The sequence below is a fragment of the Pseudophryne corroboree genome, chromosome 1 (assembly GCF_028390025.1).
Source record: "Pseudophryne corroboree isolate aPseCor3 chromosome 1, aPseCor3.hap2, whole genome shotgun sequence".
Taxonomy (NCBI): domain Eukaryota; kingdom Metazoa; phylum Chordata; class Amphibia; order Anura; family Myobatrachidae; genus Pseudophryne; species Pseudophryne corroboree.
This window is the reverse complement of record NC_086444.1, coordinates 223,993,196-224,016,858: the sequence shown is the minus strand read 5'-3', so window position 1 is coordinate 224,016,858 and position 23,663 is coordinate 223,993,196. Positions and strand designations below refer to the sequence as shown.

The 23,663-nt window shown below is 44.8% G+C and overlaps 1 protein-coding gene across 6 annotated transcripts in view; it reads right to left on the bottom strand.

Moving 5' to 3' along the window:
* FER (FER tyrosine kinase) overlaps positions 1-23,663 on the bottom strand; it is a 634,526-nt gene that overhangs the window by 538,722 nt on the left and 72,141 nt on the right. For all 6 annotated transcript variants that reach the window (XM_063964096.1, XM_063964094.1, XM_063964097.1 and 3 more), the window contains one exon: positions 2,246-2,522. In XM_063964096.1, coding sequence (XP_063820166.1) covers positions 2,246-2,452 — 207 coding nt within the window. In that variant the 5' untranslated portion in view covers positions 2,453-2,522. The remainder of the gene's footprint in view (positions 1-2,245; positions 2,523-23,663) is intronic.

Genomic DNA, 23,663 nt, shown 5'->3' with positions numbered 1-23,663 from the left:
ACTTTTTGCAGAAATGCAAACACAAAGCCGCCGCCCCCTGGGAGTGTATCTTAGCATAGCAGAATTGCTAACGAAAGATTATCAATTGCTAACAAAAGATTATCAATTCTGCTATTTTTAGCAGAATTGCTAACGAAAGCAATTTCTGAGTAGCTCCAGACCTACTCCTAGATTGCGATCACCTCAGTCCGTTTAGTTCCTGGTTTGACGTCACAAACGCCCTGCGTTCGGCCTGCCACTCCTCCGTTTCTCCAGCCACTCCTGCGTTTTTACCTGGCACGTCTGCGTTTTTTAGCACACTCCCTGAAAACGGCCAGTTTCCGCCCACGAACACCCACTTCCTGTCAATCACACTACGATCAGCAGAGCGATTGAAAAGCTTTGTTCGCCCATGAATAAAATAGCATAGTTTTGTGTAAAATTGCTTAGCGCGTGCGCCCTGCTGTGCATACGCAGGCGCAGAACTGCCGGTATTTAGCCTATTAGCAATTCTGCTAAAATTAGCAGCGCGCGAACAACTCGGAATGAGGGCCAATATCTCCATTTCCCTCATAAATACCCTCCTTTAAGTATGGTTTTAGAAATGGTTTATCAAAGACATACACCACCCCCTCTTTTAATAGCCCTGTCTCTACTGAAAAGAGAATAACCCTCCAAGTTATCTACCCAATTGTGGGAATCATCCCACCGTGTCTCCGTGATACCTATAATATCGTATTGTTTCTTCATGAAAAGCATTTCTAATTCCCCCCTTTTGCCTGAAAGGCTTCTTGCATTTGCAAGCATACATATTAGGTTAGTAAATACCCTTATCTATTGGTCTATTGATTGGTATCCTTTCCCTTCTTACTTTAGTATTCCCCGATATTCCAATTCTTGCTGTTCTTCCCCTCCCCCGTTCTCCACCCCATTATACTTAATACCTTCCCCCTTGCTGCACTGACTAATGATCCCGAAGTTTCTTTCTAATCCCTCCCCCCAGACATCTGGTTTAGTACTGTAGCTCCTCCAACCTTCTAACCATCCTGCCATCCAGCACTGCTGCCCCCTCCTCATTCAGGTTCAATCCATCGCGACAAAAAAGATGGCACCTGACTGAGAAGTCCGCCCAGTGTTCCAGGAACACAAACCCCTCTTTCCAAGAGAATATTTCAGAGAATATTACCTTAGATGTCCTCGCCTTAAGCTTCTGGTCTAAGTCCCTATAGTCTTTCTTTAGAACATCCCACCTACAACTAACTTTGTCGTTGGTGCCAACGTGCACCAAGACCGCCGGATCGTTCCTGGCCCATCCCAATAATCTTTCTACCCAGTCCGCAATGTGTCGCACCCAAGCACCCGGGAGACAACAGACGGCGATCACAGTCCCAGTAGCAGATTGCCCTGTCTGTATGCTTAATATTTTTTCATTTTGTGTAATAAATTTTTTTTATTTTTTTTATTTAAAACAAACTATTTATTATTATTTCTCCTTGTATATGCTTTGGAGGTCAAAAGATGTTTAAGTCAGAGATTTGTAACACCTGTTAAAGATCACAGTTACCAAACGAGTTATACCCAAGGCAATCCTTTGGGTTAATCATTTGGCACATGTGCATTTGGCATCACCTTAAATTTATTACCAAGTTTCACTAATTTATTGAGCTAGGAGGCACCTGTTGCTCTGATTTGTTTCAGAATTATCTCCTTTGTAAAACATAGGATTCTGCTAAAAGGCGGCCATCTGAAGTTTGGGAAGTGCATTCCATAAGAGGGATTCACTTCTGGTTTACAGACTCCTATATATAAAAAAGGGGGATGAACTAATAATGCAAACTACAAAAACAGATCTGGAGAGAGTACTTTACCCAAATTGGTGTCAGAAACAGATATTATAATAGCTCACTGAACACAGTAGTCCACCGAAGCATCAGTACACCATTCAACTGTGAAGACTAACTTGTCACTTCTGAGGTTGTAACTGCAGATGTCTTGGTTAATTTTAATATTTAGGCTACAAGCGGACCTAATTAGATTTAGTTTTAATTTCACAATATGCAACTATCTTAACAGGACTACTAAGTTTACAATGTATGGTAATAGGCATTATACAATCAGCTTATATTTCACAATACGAATCATCATTTGTGTCTGTTGCAAATAAAGGCATTGCCTAAAACGCAGACCTCACCAATGTGTATGTGTATTTCACCAAAATAGGTGAGAGTAAAAAACACAATGCAGTGATTTGTAGAACATGTCTTACCTTGGATACGGTGCTTATGTAATCTAGCTGTGAGGCACATTCCTTATCAACTTGGTTGCAAAGATTTTGTAGGGTTGAGGCATAATCCTTGTCACTTTTAATTCTCAAAGCCATAAATTTCTTTACAGTTTCCAAAAGACGCAGCTCCCAGTCTTGCAGCTTTAGTAAAGCATCATGTGAGAATTTAAGGTCCTTGCCAAACCCCATCTTCACCAAGGCACTTGGAGGGTCTGGTGTTGATAGAGAAAGGTCTTTTGGTTAGCACATACCCGGACGTCTAAAAGAAAATCATAATAAAAATCAGGAAGAGGAACATCTCTGTTTTACTGTATTTTGTTAAATATATGGCTAGTGAGAAATTGGGACTCATGTAGATTTGGACATAGACATTCTTTATGCTTCACGCCCCTCCATAAAACGAATCTTTTTCAATGCACCAAAACTTCTTATATATCTCTACCCATGCAGACTGAAACGTATTTTGGACTTATGAATTCTTGCAATAAGGGGGAGAGGGTAGGGGTTGAATGGTTCATACAAAATGAATCACAAAATGCCTACCACAATAAAGTAGCAGATCTATTGGTTTGGAAGTGTACTATTTGTGGGCGCTCGATTCAAGATACTGTATGAACGGATTAGAAATGTGCCCGCATTTGCTTGGCTGTGTCTGAATCTGTATAGTATTACTTTTGTAATGTTAATTGCTCCAATAGATAAAAGTTTATCACATCCAAATTATTTTATGAAAGGAGAAAGAGACTAATGTGTTGTGGTTAATAAGATGGCTTTATCAGGTATTCGAAACACTGTCTAATCATGTACTATTTTGTGTATGAATTGTGTCCTGCATTTGTAGCATTTACAAACACAACCACATCTCCTGTATTGACCAATTACATTTACTACATTAGTCATGTCATGTGTGCTAGCCAATGCCTTGTCAGCACTGGGACATTCTCTCACACAAAATGTGTTTGAAAGACTGACTTTTGAATTGGTGGGAGGATATCAAGACAAGATAGCAGTAAACACTTAATACTGTAGTCCCCCAATAATAGGACCTACCCCGATAATAAGACCTCCCTTTACTTCTGCAGAACGGTCCAAAATATGCCCTACCCCAAAAATAAGACCTAGCTAAATCCCCATTTTGTCCGGTCCCTGTGATACACTACAATTCCTCCAGCTCCGCCCCCTCGCATGAAATGGATGCCGCTGTTAAAGATTTAACAGTGGCATCCAATCACAGCTGCAGCGTCTCACTCTCTCACAGTGAGCGCGCACCCTCCCCTCATTATCTGTGAATGACGCTGGCGTGCGTGCCAGCACCATTTACAGCAGCACCACGGAAGAGAGTACAGAAAAAGAGGAAAGTGAAGAAAAAAAAAACGTTAAGTAATGTAAAGCAGGACTGAGGGGCATGATGGGGATAAAAGCAGGACTGGGGGAGCATAACGGTCATCATTTTATTTATTATCCTGTCTGTTTTGTCCCCCAGACATGAGTGTAAAAAGGAAGAGCTATACAGTTGAGTACAAGAAAGCAATTGTGGAGGATGTTAATTAAAATAAGACCTACCCCGAAAATAAGCCCTATGGTGTTTTTTGGAGCAAAAAAAAAAAAAGACAGTGTCTTATTATCGGGGAAACACGGTAGTATTTGATTACATATCATTTACAAAAAACAATGACAGATTTTATAATACTTGTATTAATTATATTTTTGACCCATACTAAAATTGGGGGTCATGGTCAAAAGATGTGTATCGTGAAAAGTGATATGAATAGTGTTCATTCTAGCACCCTGCACCTGTTACAACACGTGCAGTTCCTCTTTCCTGCCTGGAGTGTCACTCTCTGCTCTGGTGCTTCTGGCACAGTAAAAAAGACCAGAGTGTGCTAGAAGCACCAGAGAAGAGAGCGACACCCCAGGCAGGAAAGAGGAACTGCACGGGTCATGACAAGTGCAGGGTGCTAAAATGATAACTAGTTATCTAAAACGTTAAAATATATACACAGAAATGAAATAGGTCATTCAATATTTTTTACACAAATACATTTTTCATCTTAAATCCAAATTGCTTATTTACAGGGCAAAAATAACAAATTAGGAGTTCTGTTCTCATAACATTTGGACAACATTACTCCCTTAACTTTGGGAAATTTACTTAAGCATCCATCCTATCTGACAAACTGCTGGGGTTTAAGGAACAGAATCTGACAATATTTGTGTTTATTACAACTATTAATTTGACCCGCTATAATCCAGCATGTTTTATGTAAGTGTATGTTTCAATTAATCATTAAATTATTTTTGCTCTGAGATTCAAAACCTTGGGCTTTTTCTTGTCTCCATGCTTCTTCTTAATAGCAACAGAACTGTCTAAGAAAAATGTAAGCATGTTGCAGCTACTGTACTTTCCCATGTCTTCCTTACTACTTGCAATTCTTTGCTGCTTTTTCTGCTACTCTGCCCAGACTGCTTGGAAAATATCTGATCTTCAAAGTGCTCTACAAGAGCGTAGAAAGTAGAGATTAGTCAGATATATTTCTTGAAGAAGTAGGTTTCATTTGTACTGTATTTAGCAAAAACTATAGAAAGATCATTCATTTAAATTTTTTTCCCAATTAAGACAACAACATCTTGAGCTGAAACACTGTGATAAAGGCTTCAATTTACATTGCATCCTCTCAATGAGAAACACCAAATTCTGTAATGCTGAAAAAAGTCTCAAACAAACTTAATTCTCCCAAAGCACACTGTACAAAGACTAGATCAGATCCTCAGTACAGGATTTCAGCCTGAAGTAGATTCTAGCAACATGATAACTGCACCCCCCTGATTTTTCCTATATCATACTTAAATCCTGCTTAAGTTCCTTGCGCTGGAAAAATGGTTCTCATCTTAATCACCACCCAACATCAGGTCTAACACAAACTAGGTCTCCCCTCACTTTCATAATATTCAGTGGACATTGTGACTAAGCGGTTCATCAGTCTCTAGCTGACAACACAAGTTTGTTCTGTCTCATCAGCTGATGAGTTCCCATCTACAAGTCTTTATCATAGTCACCTTCAAGCTATTTGGCCTGGTTGTTCCGCTCTAGAAGCCGACAATTATGATAGGTTTTGCACTTCTGACCAAACAAATTCCGTAAGGTTTTTAATCCTACCTGCGGATTAACAATTAACCGCTTACTCAAGCACAGTGCTGACAGAACTCTAAGAACACAGTCCATATGCACAGGTTTTCTATTGTTCTCAGTTCTAATTGTATTGCTTCGTGTTTTTACGGTACTCTTGCCTTGTTCTAGACAGTTTGCATGTTACCAAACTAGTGGTATAAACTACTAAAGTCACAATTGCATGGAAGTGACTGTGTTGGGGTAGTTTTATCAAAAGGATGATTTTACTGGTGCACGTACAAAAGCCACAAATGAATATAACCTTTGTGGGCAAATAAAATCTCCTGCATATTTCACCTATTATAAATTCAGCAGAGATTCTGTCCATTGAGAGCAGTACAATTTTCCATTTAATTGGATTAATAGCATCTAGCAATTCAAGTTGAAAGTTCAGTGTATAGAAATGATCTTAGACACAATGCTCCTGTTGATCTCTTAAAGGATGATATTCCTAGTTACATACTCATAACCACAGAGTGTGTTTTATGCTCCAGCTAACCAGGTCTATGAATGGCATTTACAAGTGATAGTTGAGGGTGTTCGCTGATAAATGTAATGAAGGTATTCACTCTGGTTTATCTGCAAATGACCAATGTATAAACACAGTTATAGTAATTTGGAAAGGAATGCAGTTTGGAGGGTGCCTTTAAAACCCACTGGCAATGTGACAGTGGTGGTTTCAAACCAAAGGTAAATCTCTTTAGAAAAGACATTCAAATAAATGGGACTGCAAAAATATCTGTTTATGCAGCATAATACTTTATTTTCTTATCAAATAACATTCATTTAGGGGGAAGGATGGTGGGAAGAAAATTCTGTGGAACAGACGAGACCTATCAGGTCCTCTAATAGTTGCCCGCCTGCCCCATAAACAACAACAAGGTAATCTAGACCAGTGGTTCTCAAACTCGGTCCTTAGGACCCCAAACAGTTCACGTCCAGCAGATGCAGTCATTACTTGATGACAAATTTAAAAAAATCCACAGGTGTAGCTAATTATTTAACTTCGGGTTCTGTGAGGAGAACTGGAAAATATGAACTGTTTGAGGTCCAAGACTGAGAACCTATAATCTAGACACTTTAGAAAGAAGAATGGATAAAAGCATAGCAAAGAGGCCATACGCCTATGCGCCCAAACACAATCGCTGTGTACCAGACACACAGGAGTTCATGTTTTTAATCTTGCAAGATCTAAAACAAAGCATGTTACATAAGAAAACAAATGTAAGTCACATTTCCCAGGAAACATACATTGATATTTGGATCTCTTTCAATGCACACCCACATTATTTTTTCCTAGAGGGTCAATGTAAGTGCATAACCATTGGTAAAACTGCATTACCACCTAGGTAAAAACAAAAAAATCCTATTACCCCGCCTAACCCGGGTCAAACTACCCGTTACATGATGCAGACTTCCCTGTGCTTAACCAACAAATTTGTTTTGCTAGCTACCTTTAAATAGTTATAGAGGGGTGATTGATAAGTACCCGTGTCAGGCAAGAAAAAAAAAATTATTGGGAAAATTTAGATTTTTCAACATAGTCCCCTTTTAGCTCGATACACTTGGCCCAACGATATTCCAACTTTTTCAAGCCCTCCAAAAAACAGGAATTGTCGAACTCTGCGAAATAGGCTTCAGTTTCAGCGATGACCTCCTCATTCGATGCAAATCTCTTTCCGCCGAGCCATTTTTTCATGTTTGGAAACAGGAAGAAGTCGTAGGGGGCCAAATCTGGAGAATACGGCGGATGCAGCAGCAATTCGTAGCCCAATTCCACCAATTTCGCTGTGGTGAAGTGGGACGAGTGTGCCGGCGCATTGTTGTGGAACAGCACTTTTTTCTTCGCCAAGTGAGGCCATTTTCTCTTCAATGCGTCGTCAAATCTGCCCAATAATTGAGCATAATACTGCCCTGTGATCGTTCTTCCCTTTTCCAAATAGTCGATGAAGATTATGCATTTCGAATCCCAGAAAATGGTGGCTATGTCCTTTCCGGCAGATAAAACCGTCTTCGCCTTCTTTGGTGCATGTTTGCTGGGTGAAGTCCAGTTTTGACTGTTCCTTCATTTCTGGTGGGTAGCGATGGATCCATGTTTCATCAACAGTCACAAAACAGCACAGAAACTCCATCGGATTGCGCTTCAACAGGTCCAAACACTGCTTCAAAGTGGTCATTCGATTACGCTTGTTGTCCACAGTGAGCAAATGCAGCACCCATCTTGCAGATAGCTTTGACATGCCCAAATAATTATGTGGGATATTCTGCACACGTTCAAATGAGATGCCTATGATCTTAACAATCTCTCTGCTCTTCACTCACTGATCTTCCAATACGATATCATGGATTTTGTTGACCAGTTCATCCGTAGTCAACCTCAATTTGGCGACCTGGATGCTTTTTATCGATGACGGATGTACGACCACGCTTGAATTCATTGAACCAATATCTCATAGTTGTCATCGAAGGTGAAAGGTCCCCATAAACGGATTCCAACTTTTCTTTGATTTCCTCACACGTCTTCCCATCCAAAAACAAGAATCAATCACGATCGGTACTGCACTTTCTCTATAGTTAGAAAAACTCAAACTTGCTCACTTACAACAGCTACCAAAACAAAAGTACACAATGAATTTATCTAAAATTCTGACAGTCGTTTGACAGATGACACTAAATGATGATATACAGGTTTGAGGTCAGTGGCGCCATCTGTCTTCAAACACGGGTACTTATGAATCGTATGCAGGGAACAAATCGTAGGCTGAAAACTCTTGCAGTAGAATACATAGAAATATTGTTTTGAGGAAGTTAAATTTCTTCTTTAACATAATAAAGTCTGCGTGAGGTTTTATACCATTATTTGGACTCTGAAAACCTACCATATGGAGGTTATGCTGTTGATGCATTCATACAACACAGCAAGGACCTAGCATTTGTTATGTGCCAGTGCTCTAGGACTTTTTTCTTCAAACATTCCCAGCTGGAGTCAGTACTAAGAATGTGTAGGCCTATTCTTTGCATAAGGATATGAAAATAAATCCATCCACATTCCTCATAAATAGGGAGACATCAATAGATGACTCACACAATAGGTTAAAAACATTTACATAATATACGCATGTACATTGTACATATATATACAGGGGGTATATAATAATTATTATTTATTTTATTTATTAACAGTTTCTTATATAGCACAGCAAATTCCGTTACGCTTTACAATTGGAAATAACAATGATATAACAAAACTGGGTAATAACAAACAGTCATAGAGGTAGGAAGGCCCTGCTCGCAAGCGTACAATCTATAGGGAAATAGGCATGTATATACAAGGAAAGGTGCTATCTATTGCATAGTTGTCCGCCAGATTGCAAAGGTTCTTGATGGGCTGTATGATATGGTCATACAGCAATGATGAACCGGGTCCGAGAGGAAGGGAAAGTGAAGAATGAGAAGACGTGAGGATATGTGTGGACTGTGCAGAGTGGATGCAATTTGATCGGAAGGTTTATGAAAGTTATGTGGGTGGTTCTGGAATTTGACATGCTTGCCTAAAGAGGTGAGCTTTCAAGGAACGATTGAAGGTTTGGAGACTAGAGGAGAGTCTTATTGTGCGTGGTAGGGCATTCCACAGAGTGGGTGCAGCCCGATGAAAGTCCTGCAATCGTGAGTGGGTGCGAGTAATGAGTGTGGATGAGAGACGCAAGTCTTGTGAAAAGCGAAGAAGTCGGGTTGGGAGATATTTTGAGATAAGCGAAGTGATGTACGTTGGTGTAGTTTGGTTACTAGCCTTGTGTGTGAAAAAGTATTTCATATTGAATACGGTAGAATACAGGTAACCAATGGAAGGACTGACAGAGTGGATCTGCAGACGATGAACGTCTAGCGAGGAAGATTAGCCTCGCAGCTGCATTCAGAATGGATTGTAGTGGTGAGAGTCTCGTTTTGGGAAGACCAGTTAGGAGACTATTGCAATAATCAATGCGGGAGATAATGAGAGCATGGATTAAAGTTTCAGCAGTGTCTTGTGTAAGGTATGGTCGTATTTTGGATATGTTTTTTAGATGCATGTAACATGATCTTGAGACAGATTGAATGTGGGAAACAAAGGACAGATCAGAGTCAAGGCTGACACCTAGGCAGCGAGCTTGTGGGGTAGGGTATATAGTCGGGTTTTCAACAGTGATCGAGATATCAGGTTGGAAACGACTATTGGCCGGTGGAAAGTAAGATTTTAAACCTACCGGTAAATCTTTTTCTCCTAGTCCGTAGAGGATGCTGGGGACTCCGTAAGGACCATGGGGTATAGACGGGCTCCACAGGAGACATGGGCATCTAAAAGAACTTTCTAGTATGGTGTGCACTGGCTCCTCCCTCTATGCCCCTCCTCCAGACCTCAGTTAGAGAACTGTGCCCAGAGGAGATGGACAATACGAGGAAAGGATTTTGTTAATCTAAGGGTAAGATTCATACCAGCCCACACCAATCATACCATATAACCTGGAATACACATAACCAGTTAACAGTATCAACAAAACAACAGTATCGGTCCAAGACCGATTCTAACTGTAACATAACCCTTATGTAAGCAATAACTATATACAAGTCTTGCAGATTTTCCGAACTGGGACGGGCGCCCAGCATCCTCTACGGACTAGGAGAAAAAGATTTACCGGTAGGTTTAAAATCTTATTTTCTCTTACGTCCTAGAGGATGCTGGGGACTCCGTAAGGACCATGGGGTTTATACCAAAGCTCCCAATCACGCCGGAGAGTGCGGATGACTCTGCAGCACCGACTGAGCAAATGCTAGGTCCTCATCAGCCAGGGTATCAAACGTGTAGAATTTAGCAAAAGTGTTTGACCCCGACCAAGTTGCTGCTCAGCAAAGCTGTAATGCCGAGACGCCCCGGGCAGCCGCCCAAGAAGAGCCCACCTTCCTAGTGGAATGGGCCTTTACTGAATGCGGTAACGGCAATCCAGACGTAACATAAGCCTGCTGAATCGTGTTACAGATCCAGCGAGCAATAGTCTGCTTCGAAGCAGGCGCGCCAATCTTGTTGGCAGCATACAGGACAAACAATGCATCTGTTTTCCTAATTCTAGCTGTCCTGGCTACATACATTTTTAAGGCCCTGACTACATCCAGGGACATGGAATCCTCCAAGTCACTCGTAGCCACAGGCACCACTATAGGTTGGTTCATATGAAACGAAGACACCACCTCAGGTAAAAATTGAGGACGAGTCCTCAATTCCGCTCTATCCACATGAAAAATCAAGAAAGGGCTCTTGTAAGACAAGGCCGCCAATTCTGACACACGCCTCGCAGATGCCACGGCTAACAACATGACCACCTTCCAGGTGAGAAATTTCAACTCCACCGTTTTAAGAGGTTCAAACCAGTGTGATTTAAGGAACTGCAACACCACGTTCAGGTCCCATGGTGCCACTGGGGGCACAAAAGGAGGCTGGATGTGCAGTACTCCTTTTACAAACGTCTGGACTTCTGGGAGAGAAGCCAATTTCTTCTGAAAGAATATTGACAAGGCCGAAATCTGTACTTTAACAGAGCCTAACTTTAGGCCCATATCCACTCCTGTCTGTAGGAAGTGGAGAAAACGACCCAGATGAAAATCTTCCGTAGGAGCATTCTTGGTTTCACACCAAGAGACATATTTCCGCAAAATACGGTGATAATGTTTTGCCGTCACCTCCTTCCTAGCCTTTATTAGAGTAGGTATGACCTCCTCCGGAATATCCTTCTCCGCTAGGATCCGGCGTTCAACCGCCATGCCGTCAAACGTACCCGCGGTAAGTCTTGGAACATGCAGGGCCCCTGCTGTAACAGGTCTTCCCTTAGAGGAAGAGGCCAGGGATCTTCCGTGAGCATCTCCTGAAGATCTGAGTACCAGGCCCTTCGAGGCCAGTCTGGAACAATGAGTATTGTCTGTACTCTTTTTCGTCTTATGATCCTCAACACTTTTGTGATGAGAGGAAGAGGAGGAAACACATAGACCGACTGGAACACCCATGGCGTTACCAGAGCGTCTACTGCTATTGCCTGAGGGTCCCGGGACCTGGCACAATACCTCAGAAGCTTCTTGTTGAGGCGTGACGCCATCATGTCTATTTGAGGAACTCCCCAGAGACCCGTTATCTCTGCAAAGACTTCTTGATGAAGTCCCCACTCTCCTGGACGGAGATCGTGTCTGCTGAGGAAGTCTGCTTCCCAGTTGTCCACTCCCGGAATTAAGACGGCTGACAGAGCGCTTACGTGATTTTTCGCCCAGCGAAGAATCCGGGTGGCTTCCGCCATCGCGACTCTGCTGTTTGTCCCCCCTTGGCGGTTCACATGAGCTACTGCTGTGACATTGTCTGATTGAATCTGAACCGGTAGGTTGCGAAGAAGATTCTCCGCTTGTCGAAGGCCGTTGTATATGGCCCTTAGCTCCAACACGTTGATGTGTAGACAGTATTCCTGGTCTGACCACAGTCCCTGAAAATTTCTTCCTTGGGTGACTGCTCCCCATCCTCGGAGGCTCGCGTCCGTGGTTACCAGGATCCAGTCCTGAATGCCGAACCTGCGACCCTCTAGAAGGTGAGCACTCTGCAGCCACCATAGAAGAGACACCCTGGCACTGGGGGACAGTGTTATTTTTTGATGTAATTGTAGATGGGACCCGGACCATTTGTCCAGAAGATCCCATTGAAACGTCCTTGCATGGAACCTGCCGAAGGGAATGGCCTCGTAAGTTGCCCCCATTTTCCCCAGAACCCGAGTGCATTGATGAGCTGACACTCTTTTTGGCTTTAGTAGTTCTTGGACCATGTTCTGGAGGTCCTGGACTTTTTCCAACGGGAGGAAAACTTTCTTTTGTTCCGTGTCCAGTATCATGCCTAGGAACGCTAGTCGAGTTGTCGGAACCAACTGTGACATTGGTAGATTGAGAATCCACCCATGTTGCTGAAGCACTCTCTGAGAGAGTGACACGTTCTCCAGTAATTGCTCTCTTGATCTCGCTTTTATAAGGAGATCGTCCAAGTATGGGATAATTGTGACTCCTTGCTTGCGCAGGATCACCATCATTTCCGCCACTAACTTGGTGAAAATCCTCGGGGCCGTGGATAGCCCAAACGGCAACGTCTGAAACTGATAATGAAAATCCTGTACCGCGAATCTCAGGAACTCCTGATGAGAGGGATATATGGGGACATGAAGGTAAGCATCCTTTATGTCCAGTGACACCATAAAATCCCCCCCTTCCAGGCAGGCTATCACCGCTCGGAGAGATTCCATATTGAATTTGAATCTTTTTCAGGTACAGGTTCAGGGATTTTAGGGCCTGACCGAACTATCCGGCTTCGGAACCACAAATAGGGTTGAATAATACCCTTTTCCCTGTTGGCTCAGGGGAACCCTGATAATCGCTCGCTGTTGACAAAGCGTGTGAATTGCAGCTAGCACTACTTCCCGCTCTGGGGTAGAAGCTGGCAAGGCCGACTTGAAAAATCGGCGAGGGGGCACCTCTTCGAATTCCAGCTTGTAGCCCTGGGAGACTATTTCTATCACCCAAGGGTCCACGTCTGACTGAACCCAGACTTGGCTGAATAGTCGAAGGCGTGCCACCACCTGTGCGGACTCCCGCGGGGGTGCCCCAGCGCCATGCGGTAGACTTAGCGGAAGCCGGGGAGGACTTCTGCTCTTGGGAACCAGCCGCAGCAGGTGTCCTCTTGCCTCTACCCTTACCTCTGGCGAGGAAAGAGGAGCCCCGACCTCTTCTGGATCTATGCGACCGAAAGGACTGCATCTGATATTGTGGGGGTTTCTTTTGCTGTTGGGGAACAAAAGGTAAAAAGGTCGACTAACCTGCGGTAGCTGTAGAAACCAGGTCCGCGAGGCCATCCCCAAACAATACATCACCTTTGTAAGGTAAAACCTCCATATGCCTTTTTGAGTCTGCATCCCCCGTCCATTGGCGGATCCATAAGGCTCTTCTTGCCGAAATAGCCATAGCATTGGCTCTTGAACCCAGTAATCCAATGTCTCTTTGAGCGTCCCTCATATATAAGACTGCGTCCTTAATATGAGCTAATGTTAACAAAATTGTATCCCTATCTAGGGTATCAAGGTCAGCTGACAGTATCTGTCCAAGCTGCTACTGCACTACATACCCATGCCGACGCAATTGCCGGTCTAAGCAAAGTACCAGTATGAGTGTAGATAGACTTTAATGTAGTCTCTTGCCTGCGGTCCGCAGGATCCTTGAGGGCCGCTGTGTCAGGGGACGGTAGCGCCACCTTCTTGGAAAGGCGTGTCAAGGCTTTGTCCACTGTGGGAGAGGATTCCCAACGTACCCTGTCCTGTGTAGGGAAAGGGTACGCCATAAAAACCCTTTTGGGAATCTGCAGCTTCTTATCTGGAGTTTCCCATGCTTTTTCACATAACTCATTAATTTCATGTGAAGGAGGAAAGTTTATAACCTGTTTCTTTCCCTTAAACATGTGTATCCTCGTGTCGGGCACCGAGGGCTCATCAGTGATATGCAAGACATCTTTTATTGCAATAATTATGCACTGAATACTTTGTCACCCTGGGGTGCAATTTTGCTTAATCATAGTCGACACTGGAATCAGAGTCCGTGTCGGTATTTGTGTCCCTTATTTGTGAGAAGGGACGTTTCTGAGACCCCGACGGGTCCTGTTAGTCGGTACAATCCGTAGATTGATTACCTGCCGACGCGCTGGACTCCTTTTATGCAGTGAAGCTACACTAGCATTTAACATATGCCACATATCCATCCAATCCTGAGTCGGCACCGCCGATTGAGACACACCACTCATCTGTTCCAACTCCTCTTTGGATAAGCATTCCGTTTCAGACATGCCGACATACGTACCGACACCCCACACACACGGGGATATAGCTATGAGGGGACAATTCCCCAAAGCAGGCCCTTTGGAGAGACAGAGAGAGAGTATGCCAGCACACACCAGCGCCAAACTGACCCAGGGAAAAAAAACCAGATAGCGTATATATATATATATATATATATATATATATATTTCCCCCACTCACTGCGCCAAATATGTGCCCCCCTCTCTTTTTTTTCAGCCCTCTGATGCTCAGCAGGGGAGAGTCCGGGGAGCCAGCGTTCTCTGCAGCCTCTGTGGAGAAAATGGCGCTGGTTAGTGCTGAGGGATCAAGCTCCGCCCCCTCGCGCAGCTGGCTTCGGTCCCGCTCATAAATTTGAAAAAATGGCGGGGATCTGTAGTTTACTGCCTCCGCAGCCTAACTACATGCTTTAATACCCAAAATGAGGTTTATTGCTGCCCAGGGCGCCCCCCCTGCGCCCTGCACTCATCAGTGCCCAGTGTGTGTGTAAGTGTGGGAGCAATGGCGCGCAGCTTCCTGCTGCGCGCTTACCTCATGAAGATCTGAAGTCTTTTGCCGTCTGACGTCTTCATATGTCTTTCATACTCACCCGGCTTCTTTTTTCCGGCATCTGTGAGGAGGATGGCGGCGCGGCTCCGGGACGAACCCCAGGGTGAGACCTGTGTTCCGACTCCCTCTGGAACTAATGGTGTCCAGTAGCCTAAGAAGCAGAGCCCTTAAACTCTTAAGAAGTGGGTCTGCTTCTCTCCCCTCAGTCCCACGATGCAGGGAGTTTGTTGCCAGCAGAGCTCCCTGAAAATAAAAAACCTAATAAAATTATTTTTACAGAAAACTCAGGAGAGCTCCCTGTAATGCACCCTATCTCCTCTGGGCACAAGATCTAACTGAGGTCTGGAGGAGGGGCATAGAGGGCGGAGCCAGTGCACACCATACTATAAAGTTCTTTTAGGTGCCCATGTCTCCTGCGGAGCCAGTCTATACCCCATGGTCCTTACGGAGTCCCCAGCATCCTCTAGGACGTAAGAGAAATATAATTAACTCTGTCTTTAAAATATTAAGTTTGAGGTGGCGAGATGTCATCCAGGATGAAATGACAGAAAGGCATTCAGTGACACGGCCCAGTACAGATAGGGACAAGTCAGGGGAGGATAGGTAGATTTGAGTATCATCTGCGTACAGATGATACTGAAATCCAAAAGAGCTGATTAGTTTACCAAGAGATGATTAGTTTACCAAGAGATAGAGAAAAGCAGAGGACCCAAGACTGAGCCTTGCGGTACTCCAACTGAAAGAGGTAGCGAAGAGGAGGTAGATTCAGAGAAGCGAACACTGAAGGAGCGATTAGATAGGTAGGATAGGAACCAAGAAAGGGCTGTGTCTTTAAGACCTAGGGATTATAGTGTTTGTATGAGAAGAGAGTGGTCAACAGTGTCAAATGCAGCAGATAGATCTAGAAGAATAAGTAGTGAGTAATGGCCTTTAGCCTTCGTAGTGACCAAATCATTAACCACTTTAGTCAGTGCTGTTTCTGTGGAGTGTTGGGAACAGAAGCCTGACTGAAGTGGGTCCAATAAAGTGTGTAAGTTAAGAAAGTGTTTGAGTCGAGTGCAGTCTCAAGTAGCTTAGAGAAACAAGGGAGCTGAGAGATAAGGCGGTAGTTTGAGAGAGCGTTAGGGTCAGAATTTTGTTTTTTTTTTAAATTGGAGTAATCACTGCATGCTTGAAGAGTGAAAGAAAAAATAAGATTTTACTTACCGGTAAATATATTTCTCGTAGTCCGTAGTGGATGCTGGGGACTCCGTAAGGACCATGTGGAATAGACGGGCTCCGCAGGAGACAGGGCACTTTAAGAAAGAATTTGGATTCTGGTGTGTTCTGGCTCCTCCCTCTATGTCCCTCCTCCAGACCTCAGTTAGAGAAACTGTGCCCGGAAGAGCTGACAGTACAAGGAAAGGATTTTGGAATCCAGGGCAAGACTCATACCAGTCACACCGTATAACTTGTGATAAACATACCCAGTTAACAGTATGAACAACAACGGAGCATCAGATCAACCCTGATGCAACCATAACATAACCCTTATTTAAGCAATAACTATATACAAGTATTGCAGAAGAAGTCCGCACTTGGGACGGGCGCCCAGCATCCACTACGGACTACGAGAAATAGAATTACCGGTAAGTAAAATCTTATTTTCTCTAACGTCCTAGTGGATGCTGGGGACTCCGTAAGCTCCCAAACGGGCGGGAGAGTGCAGATGACTCTGCAGCACCGAATGAGCAAACACAAGGTCCTCCTCAGCCAGGGTATCAAACTTGTAAAACTTTGCAAAAGTGTTTGAACCTGACCAAGTAGCTGCTCGGCAAAGCTGTAATGCCGAGACCCCTCGGGCAGCCGCCCAAGGAGAGCCCACCTTCCTTGTGGAGTGGGCTTTTACTGATTTTGGAAGCGGCAATCCAGCCGCAGAATGAGCCTGCTGAATCGTGTTACAGATCCAGCGAGCAATAGTTTGCTTTGAAGCAGGAGCACCCAGCTTGTTGGATGCATACAGGATAAACAGCGACTCAGTTTTCCTGACTCTAGCCGTTCTGGCTACATAAACCTTCAAAGCCCTGACCACATCTAGTAACTCGGAATCCTCCAAATCATGAGTAGCCACAGGCACCACAATAGGTTGGTTCATATGAAAGGATGACACCACCTTTGGCAGAAATTGTGGACGAGTCCGCAATTCTGCCCTGTCCATATGGAAAACCAGATAGGGCTTTTATGTGACAAAGCCGCTAATTCTGACACACGCCTAGCTGACGCCAAGGCTAATAGCATGACCACCTTCTACGTGAGAAATTTTAACTCCACGGTTTTGAGTGGCTCAAACCAGTGTGACTTCAGGAAACTCAACACCACGTTAAGATCCCAAGGTGCCACTGGAGGCACAAAAGGGGGCTGAATATGCAGCACTCCCTTTACAAACGTCTGGACTTCAGGAACAGAAGCCAGTTCTTTTTGAAAGAAAATGGATAGAGCCGAAATCTGTACCTTAATGGAACCCAATTTCAGGCCCAAAGTCACTCCCGACTGTAGGAAGAGAATGAAACGGCCCAGCTGGAATTCCTCCGTAGGGGCATTCCTGGCCTCACACCAAGCAACATATTTTCGCCATATACGGTGATAATGTTGAGCCGTCACATCCTTCCTAGTCTCTACCAGCGTAGGAATGACCTCATCCGGAATGCCTTTTTCTGCTAGGATCCGGCGTTCAACCGCCATGCCGTCAAACGCAGCCGCGGTAAGTCTTGGAACAGACAGGGTCCCTGTTGCACAAGTCCTGTCTTAGAGGCAGAGGCCACGGGTCCTCTGTGAGCATTTCTTGCAGATCTGGAAACCAAGTCCTTCTTGGCCAATCCGGAACAGAGAGTATTTTTCTCACTCCTCTTTTCTTATGATTCTCAGCATCTTGGGTATGAGAGGAAGAGGAGGAAATACATAGACAAACGGGAACACCCACGGTGTCACCAGTGCGTCCACAGCTATCGCCTGAGGGTCTCTTGACCTGGCGCAATATCTCTGCAGCTTTTTGTTGAGGCGAGATGCCATCATGTCCACCTGTGGCAGTTCCCACCGACTTGCAATCTGCATGAAGACTTCTTGATGAAGTCCGCACTCTCCCGGGTGGAGGTCGTGCCTGCTGAGGAAGTCTGCTTCCCAGTTGTCCACTCCCGGAATGAACACTGCTGACAGTGCGTTTACGTGATTCTCCGCCCAGCGAAGAATTCTGGTGGCTTCTACCATCGCCACCCTGCTCCTTGTGCCGCCTTGGCGGGTACATGAGCCACTGCGGTGATATTGTCTGACTGAATCAGAACCGGTTGGTCGCGAAGCAGGGTCTCCGCTTGACTTAGGGCGTTGTATATGGCCCTTAGTTCCAGGATATTGATGTGAAGGCAAGTCTCCTGCCTTGACCACAGCCCTTGGAAATTTCTTCCCTGTGACTGCTCCCCACCCTCGGAGGCTTGCATCCGTGGTCACCAGGACCCAGTCCTGAATGCCGAATCTGCGACCTTCGAGAAGGTGAGCACTCTGCAGCCACCACAGGAGAGACACCCTGGCCCTGGGGGATACGGTGATTTACCGATGCATCTGGAGATGTGATCCGGACCACTTGTCCAGTAAGTCCCATTGGAAGGTCCTCGCATGGAACCTGCTGAAGGGAATGGCCTCGTATGATGCCACCCTCCTTCCCAGGACTCGAGTGCAGTGATGCACTAACACCTGTTTTGGTTTTAATAGATTCCTGACCAGTGTCACGAGCTCCAGAGCTCTATCAGGAGATAAACCCTTTTCTGGTCTGTGTCTAGGATGATGCCTAGGAGAGGCAGATGAGCTGTAAGAACCAACTGCGACTTTGGAATATATATAATCCAGCCGTGTTGCCGTTACACTTCCAGAGAAAGTGATACGCTGTTCAGCAACTGCTCTCTTGATCTCGCTTTTATGAGGAGATCGTCCAAGTACGTGATAATATTGTCACCTTGCTTCCGCAGGAGCACCATCATTTCCGCCATTACCTTGGTGAATATTCTCAAGGCCGTAGAGAGACCAAACGGCAACGTCTGAAATTGGTAATGACAATCCCGTACCGCAATTCTGAGGTACGCCTGATGAGGTGGATAAATGGGGACATGAAGGTATGCATCCTTTATGTCCCGAGTCACCATAAAATCTCTCCCTTTCAGGCTTGCAATGACCGCTCTTAGCGATTCCATCTTGAACTTGAACCTTTTCAGGTATATGTTCAGGGATTTTAAATTCAATATGGGTCTGACCGAACCGTCTGGTTTCGGGACTACAACATGGTCGAATAATACCCCCCTCCTTGTTGAAGGAGGGGAACCTTGACCACCACCTGTTGAAGATATAATTTGTGAATTGCAGTTAACACTGTTTCCCTCTCGTGGGGGGAAGCCGGCAGGGCCGTCGGTGAGGGGGCATCTTCTCAAAGTCCAGCTTGTATCCCTGAGACACCATATCTATTGCCCAGGGATCTAACAGGGAGTGAACCCACTTGTGGCTGAACTTACGAAGGCGTGCCCCCACCGGGCCTAGCTCCGCCTGTGGAGCCCCAGCGACATGCAGTGGATTTTTGTAGAGGCCGGGGAGGACTTCTGTTCCTGGGAACTAGCTGTGTTGTGCAGCTTCTTTCCTCTACCCCCACCTCTGGCAAGAAAGGACGCACCTCGGACTTTCTTGTCTCTTTATTCGAAAGGCTGCATTTAATAATTTCGTGCTTTCCTAGGCTGTGCAGGAATATAAGGCAAAATATCAGAATTACCAGCTATAGCTGTGGAGACCAGGTCCGAGAACCCTTCTCCACACAATCCTCAGCCTTCCATATGCCTCTTAAGTCGGCATCATCTGTCCATTGCATATTCTACAGGACATGTCAAGCAAAAATCGACATAGCTTTGACTCTAGGACCCAGTATACTAATGTCTCTTTGGGCATGTTTTATATATACATATCTCTTAAGACAGCATCTTTAATATATATATATATCTCTATATATACATATATATATCTATATGCATACTAAAGTCTGCTGATAAGGTACCTGTCCACGCTGCTACAGCGCTATAAACCCATGCCGACACAATCGCCAGTCTGAGTAGTGTACCAGAATGTGCACGCTATCTGCAGGATCCCTGAGAATAGCTGTTACGTCAGGGCTACCTTTTGGGCAAACGTGACACCCTAGGGGAAGATTCCCATCATATCCTGGCCCTAGTGGGGAAAGGATACTGCCTGAGAATTCTTTGTGGGAAACAGCAGTCTCTTGTCTGGAGATTCCCGCTCTTTTTCATCATGAGAGGAGGGAAATTTACCCCAGCTTTCTTCCCCTTAAACATGTGTACCCTTGTGTCAGGGACAGATGAGTCATCAGTGATATGCAAATCATCTTTTATTACAATAATCATATATTGAATACTTTTCTGCCATTTTGGCTGTAACTTTGCATTATCGTAGTCGACACTGGAGTCAACTCCGTGTCGATATCAGTGTCTATTATTTTGGATAGTGAGCATTGAGAGACTCTAAAGGTCTCTGCGACATAGAGACAGACATGGGTAGATTTCCTGTCTGTTCTCTAATCTTTTGTGCAATAAATTCACCTTAGCACTTAATTACACATATCCAAACAAGTGTCGGCGTTGTCGACGGAGACACCCTCTCATACACATATTTGCTCCATCTCCTCCTTAGGGGAGCCTTTTACCTCAGACATGTCGACACACACGTACCGACACACCACACACTCAGGGAATGCTCATCTGAAAACAATTCCTCCATAAGGCCCTTTGGAGAGACAGAGAGAGAGTATGCCAGCACACACCCCAGCGCTATTAACCCAGCAATAACACAGTAACTTAATGTTAACCCAGTAGCTGCTGTTTATATTGATTTTTGCGCCTAATTATGTGCCCCCCCTCTCTTTTTACCCTCTTCTACCGTGTAACTGCAGGGGAAGAGACTGGGGAGCTTCCTCTCAGCGGTGCTGTGGAGAAAAAAACATGGTGCTGGCGAGTGCTGAGGAAGAAGCCCCGCCCCCTCGACGGCGGGCTTCTGTCCAGCTTTCATGTACAATTTTGGCGGGGGCTCATACATATATACAGTGCCCAACTGTATATTATGCAAACTTTTGCCAAACAGGTCTCTAATTGCTGCCCAGGGCGCCCCCCCCCTGCGCCCTGCACCCTACAGTGACCGGAGTATGTGGGTTAAGTGTGGGAGCAATGGCGCCCAGCTGCAGTGCTGTGCGCTACCTCATATGAAGACTGGAGTCTTCTGCCGCCGATTTCGAAGTCTTCTTGCTTCTGTCACCGGCTTCTGTCTTCCGGCACTGCGAGGGGGACGGCGTCCCGGCACCGGGATCGGACGACCAAGGGTGCGATTCTGTGTACGATCCCTCTGGAGCTAATGGTGTCCAGTAGCCTAAGAAGCAGGACCTATCTTCAGTGAGTAGGGCTGCTTCTCTCCCCTCAGTCCCACGTAGCAGAGAGTCTGTTGCCAGCAGATCTCTCTGAAAATAAAAAACCTAACAAAATACTTTCTTATAGCAAGCTCAGGAGAGCTCACTAAGTAGCACCCAGCTCGTCCGGGCACAGATTCAAACTGAGGTCTGGAGGAGGGATATAGAGGGAGGAGCCAGAACACACCAGAATCCAAATTCTTTCTTAAAGTGCCCCGTCTCCTGCGGAGCCCGTCTATTCCCCATGGTCCTTACGGAGTCCCCAGCATCCACTAGGACGTTAGAGAAATACCAGTAGAGAGAGAGAGAGAGAGAGAGATTGCAAATGTTAGTTAAGGTAGGGATGAGCACCAGAGACAGAGCTTTACTTATTTGTGAGGGTAAAGTATCAAGAGGAGAGGTAGTAGAGAAGCAGGATGAGAAGAGTGATGATACTTCATCTTCACTTGTGGGATCAAATGAGAGGGTGGCAGAGGGTTCAGGTAAAGAATGGAGGTCACTTGCTGCCGAAGAGCATACCATTTCATTTCGGATCTTATCAATCTTCTCCTTGAAGAAGGAAGAAAGATCCTGTGCCTTGATAGTGGCTGGTGGGGTAGGTGAGGGAGGATTCAGAAGTGATTTAAATGTATTAAAGAGTCGTTTGGGGTTAGAGGCTTGAGCAGAGATAAGAGTTTGGAAATATGTTTGTTTGGCAGTGTCCAGGGCATTTCTATAAGAGTGGTAGACAGTCTTATATGTGAGGAAGTCACTTGAAATACGGGATTTACGCCACTAATGTTCAAGTTTTCGCGTGAGTTTTTGTAGTTGTCTTGTTAATTTGGAGTGTCATCGTTGACATTTAGGCCTACGTGGATTGTGATGGGTAGCTGGAGCAACTTCATCAAGGGCTAGTTCTAGAGTCTCGTTCAGGTGTGATACAGCCATCTCAGGAGAGGTGAAAGCAGAAATAGCTGAAAGCAGTTGTTGGAGGCAAGTGGAAAGTTCTTGACGATTAATTGTGTTAATATTTTTGCGGGTTTGAGGAGGATTGGAGGACTTCAGCAACACAGAGTTTGAATTAACGGAGAACATGCAGGTGATAAGGTTGTGATCTGAGAGGGGGAAAGGAGTGTTAGTGAGTTCAGAGACAGAGCATAGTCTGGTGAATACTAGATCAGGGCAGTGGCCCTCCTGATGAGTAGAGGAGTCAGTCCATTGGGAGAGGCCAAGAGAGGATGTTAGAGAGAGTAGTTTGGAGGTGTGAGCAGCAGATTTTGGACAATCAATAGCAATATTGAAATCACCCATGATAATGGTGGAGATGTCAGAGGATAGGAAGTGAGGGAGCCAGACAGAAAAATCTTCCAGAAATTGTTTGGGATGCCCAGGTGGGCGGTAGATAGCTGCAACACGCAGAGAGAAAGGAGAGTAAACCCTAATGGAATGTACTTCAAATGATGTAAATGTGAGTGATAGAACTTGTGGTAGAACAGTGTATGCGAAAGATTGGGAAAGTAAAAGTCCAACTCCTCCTCCTTTATGGTTACCAGGCCTGGATGTGTGTGTAAAGTGGAGACCACCATGTGACAGTGCTGCAGGGGAGGCTGTGTCTGATTGTGTGAGCCAGGTTTCTGTTATAGCCAGCAGATTGAAGTTGTTAGATATGAAGAGGTCATGGATGGATGTTAATTTGTTACAAACAGAGCGTGCATTCCATAAGGCACATTTTAGTGATCTGAAGGGTGATGCTAGACATGTGATGTTAGCTGGATTTTTATGTTGCTGTGAATCAGGTGAATGTGAGCGATGCAAGTGGCTGGGTCCTGGATTAGGTGAATGTCACCAGCTATCAGCTATATAATTAAATTTCACCTACTCAAAGTAAACTACTTATTGAGAATGTTGCTAAATTTTCACTACGTCTTGTCGAAGTAGAAAATATTACACCTACACTCACCACGTGCAAACACCACACAGAGTGGCCTCTGTGCGGTCGCATTCTCGCCGTGCGTACGCATACACGCACGCGTGGTATGAGTATATACGGTAGCGTACGCATTCGCACAGAAACACTACAAAGACATATTCAATATTAAATTCATATAGTGCACAATTTACACAGTCTCCACACACATAGCCAGCAAGTTACATTTACTCAAAGGGCAGAACAATAGAGATATCCAGCTTTACAGGATGTGAGGGGACAGAATCAGATTAGGACTTAGTGTTTGGTATCCAGACGTGCAGTATTTTGAGACCTATGTACCGGTTGTTATGTGCAGTTAATCGCATGTTTCTGCGCATACATATGCGCAGAATTGTAATATT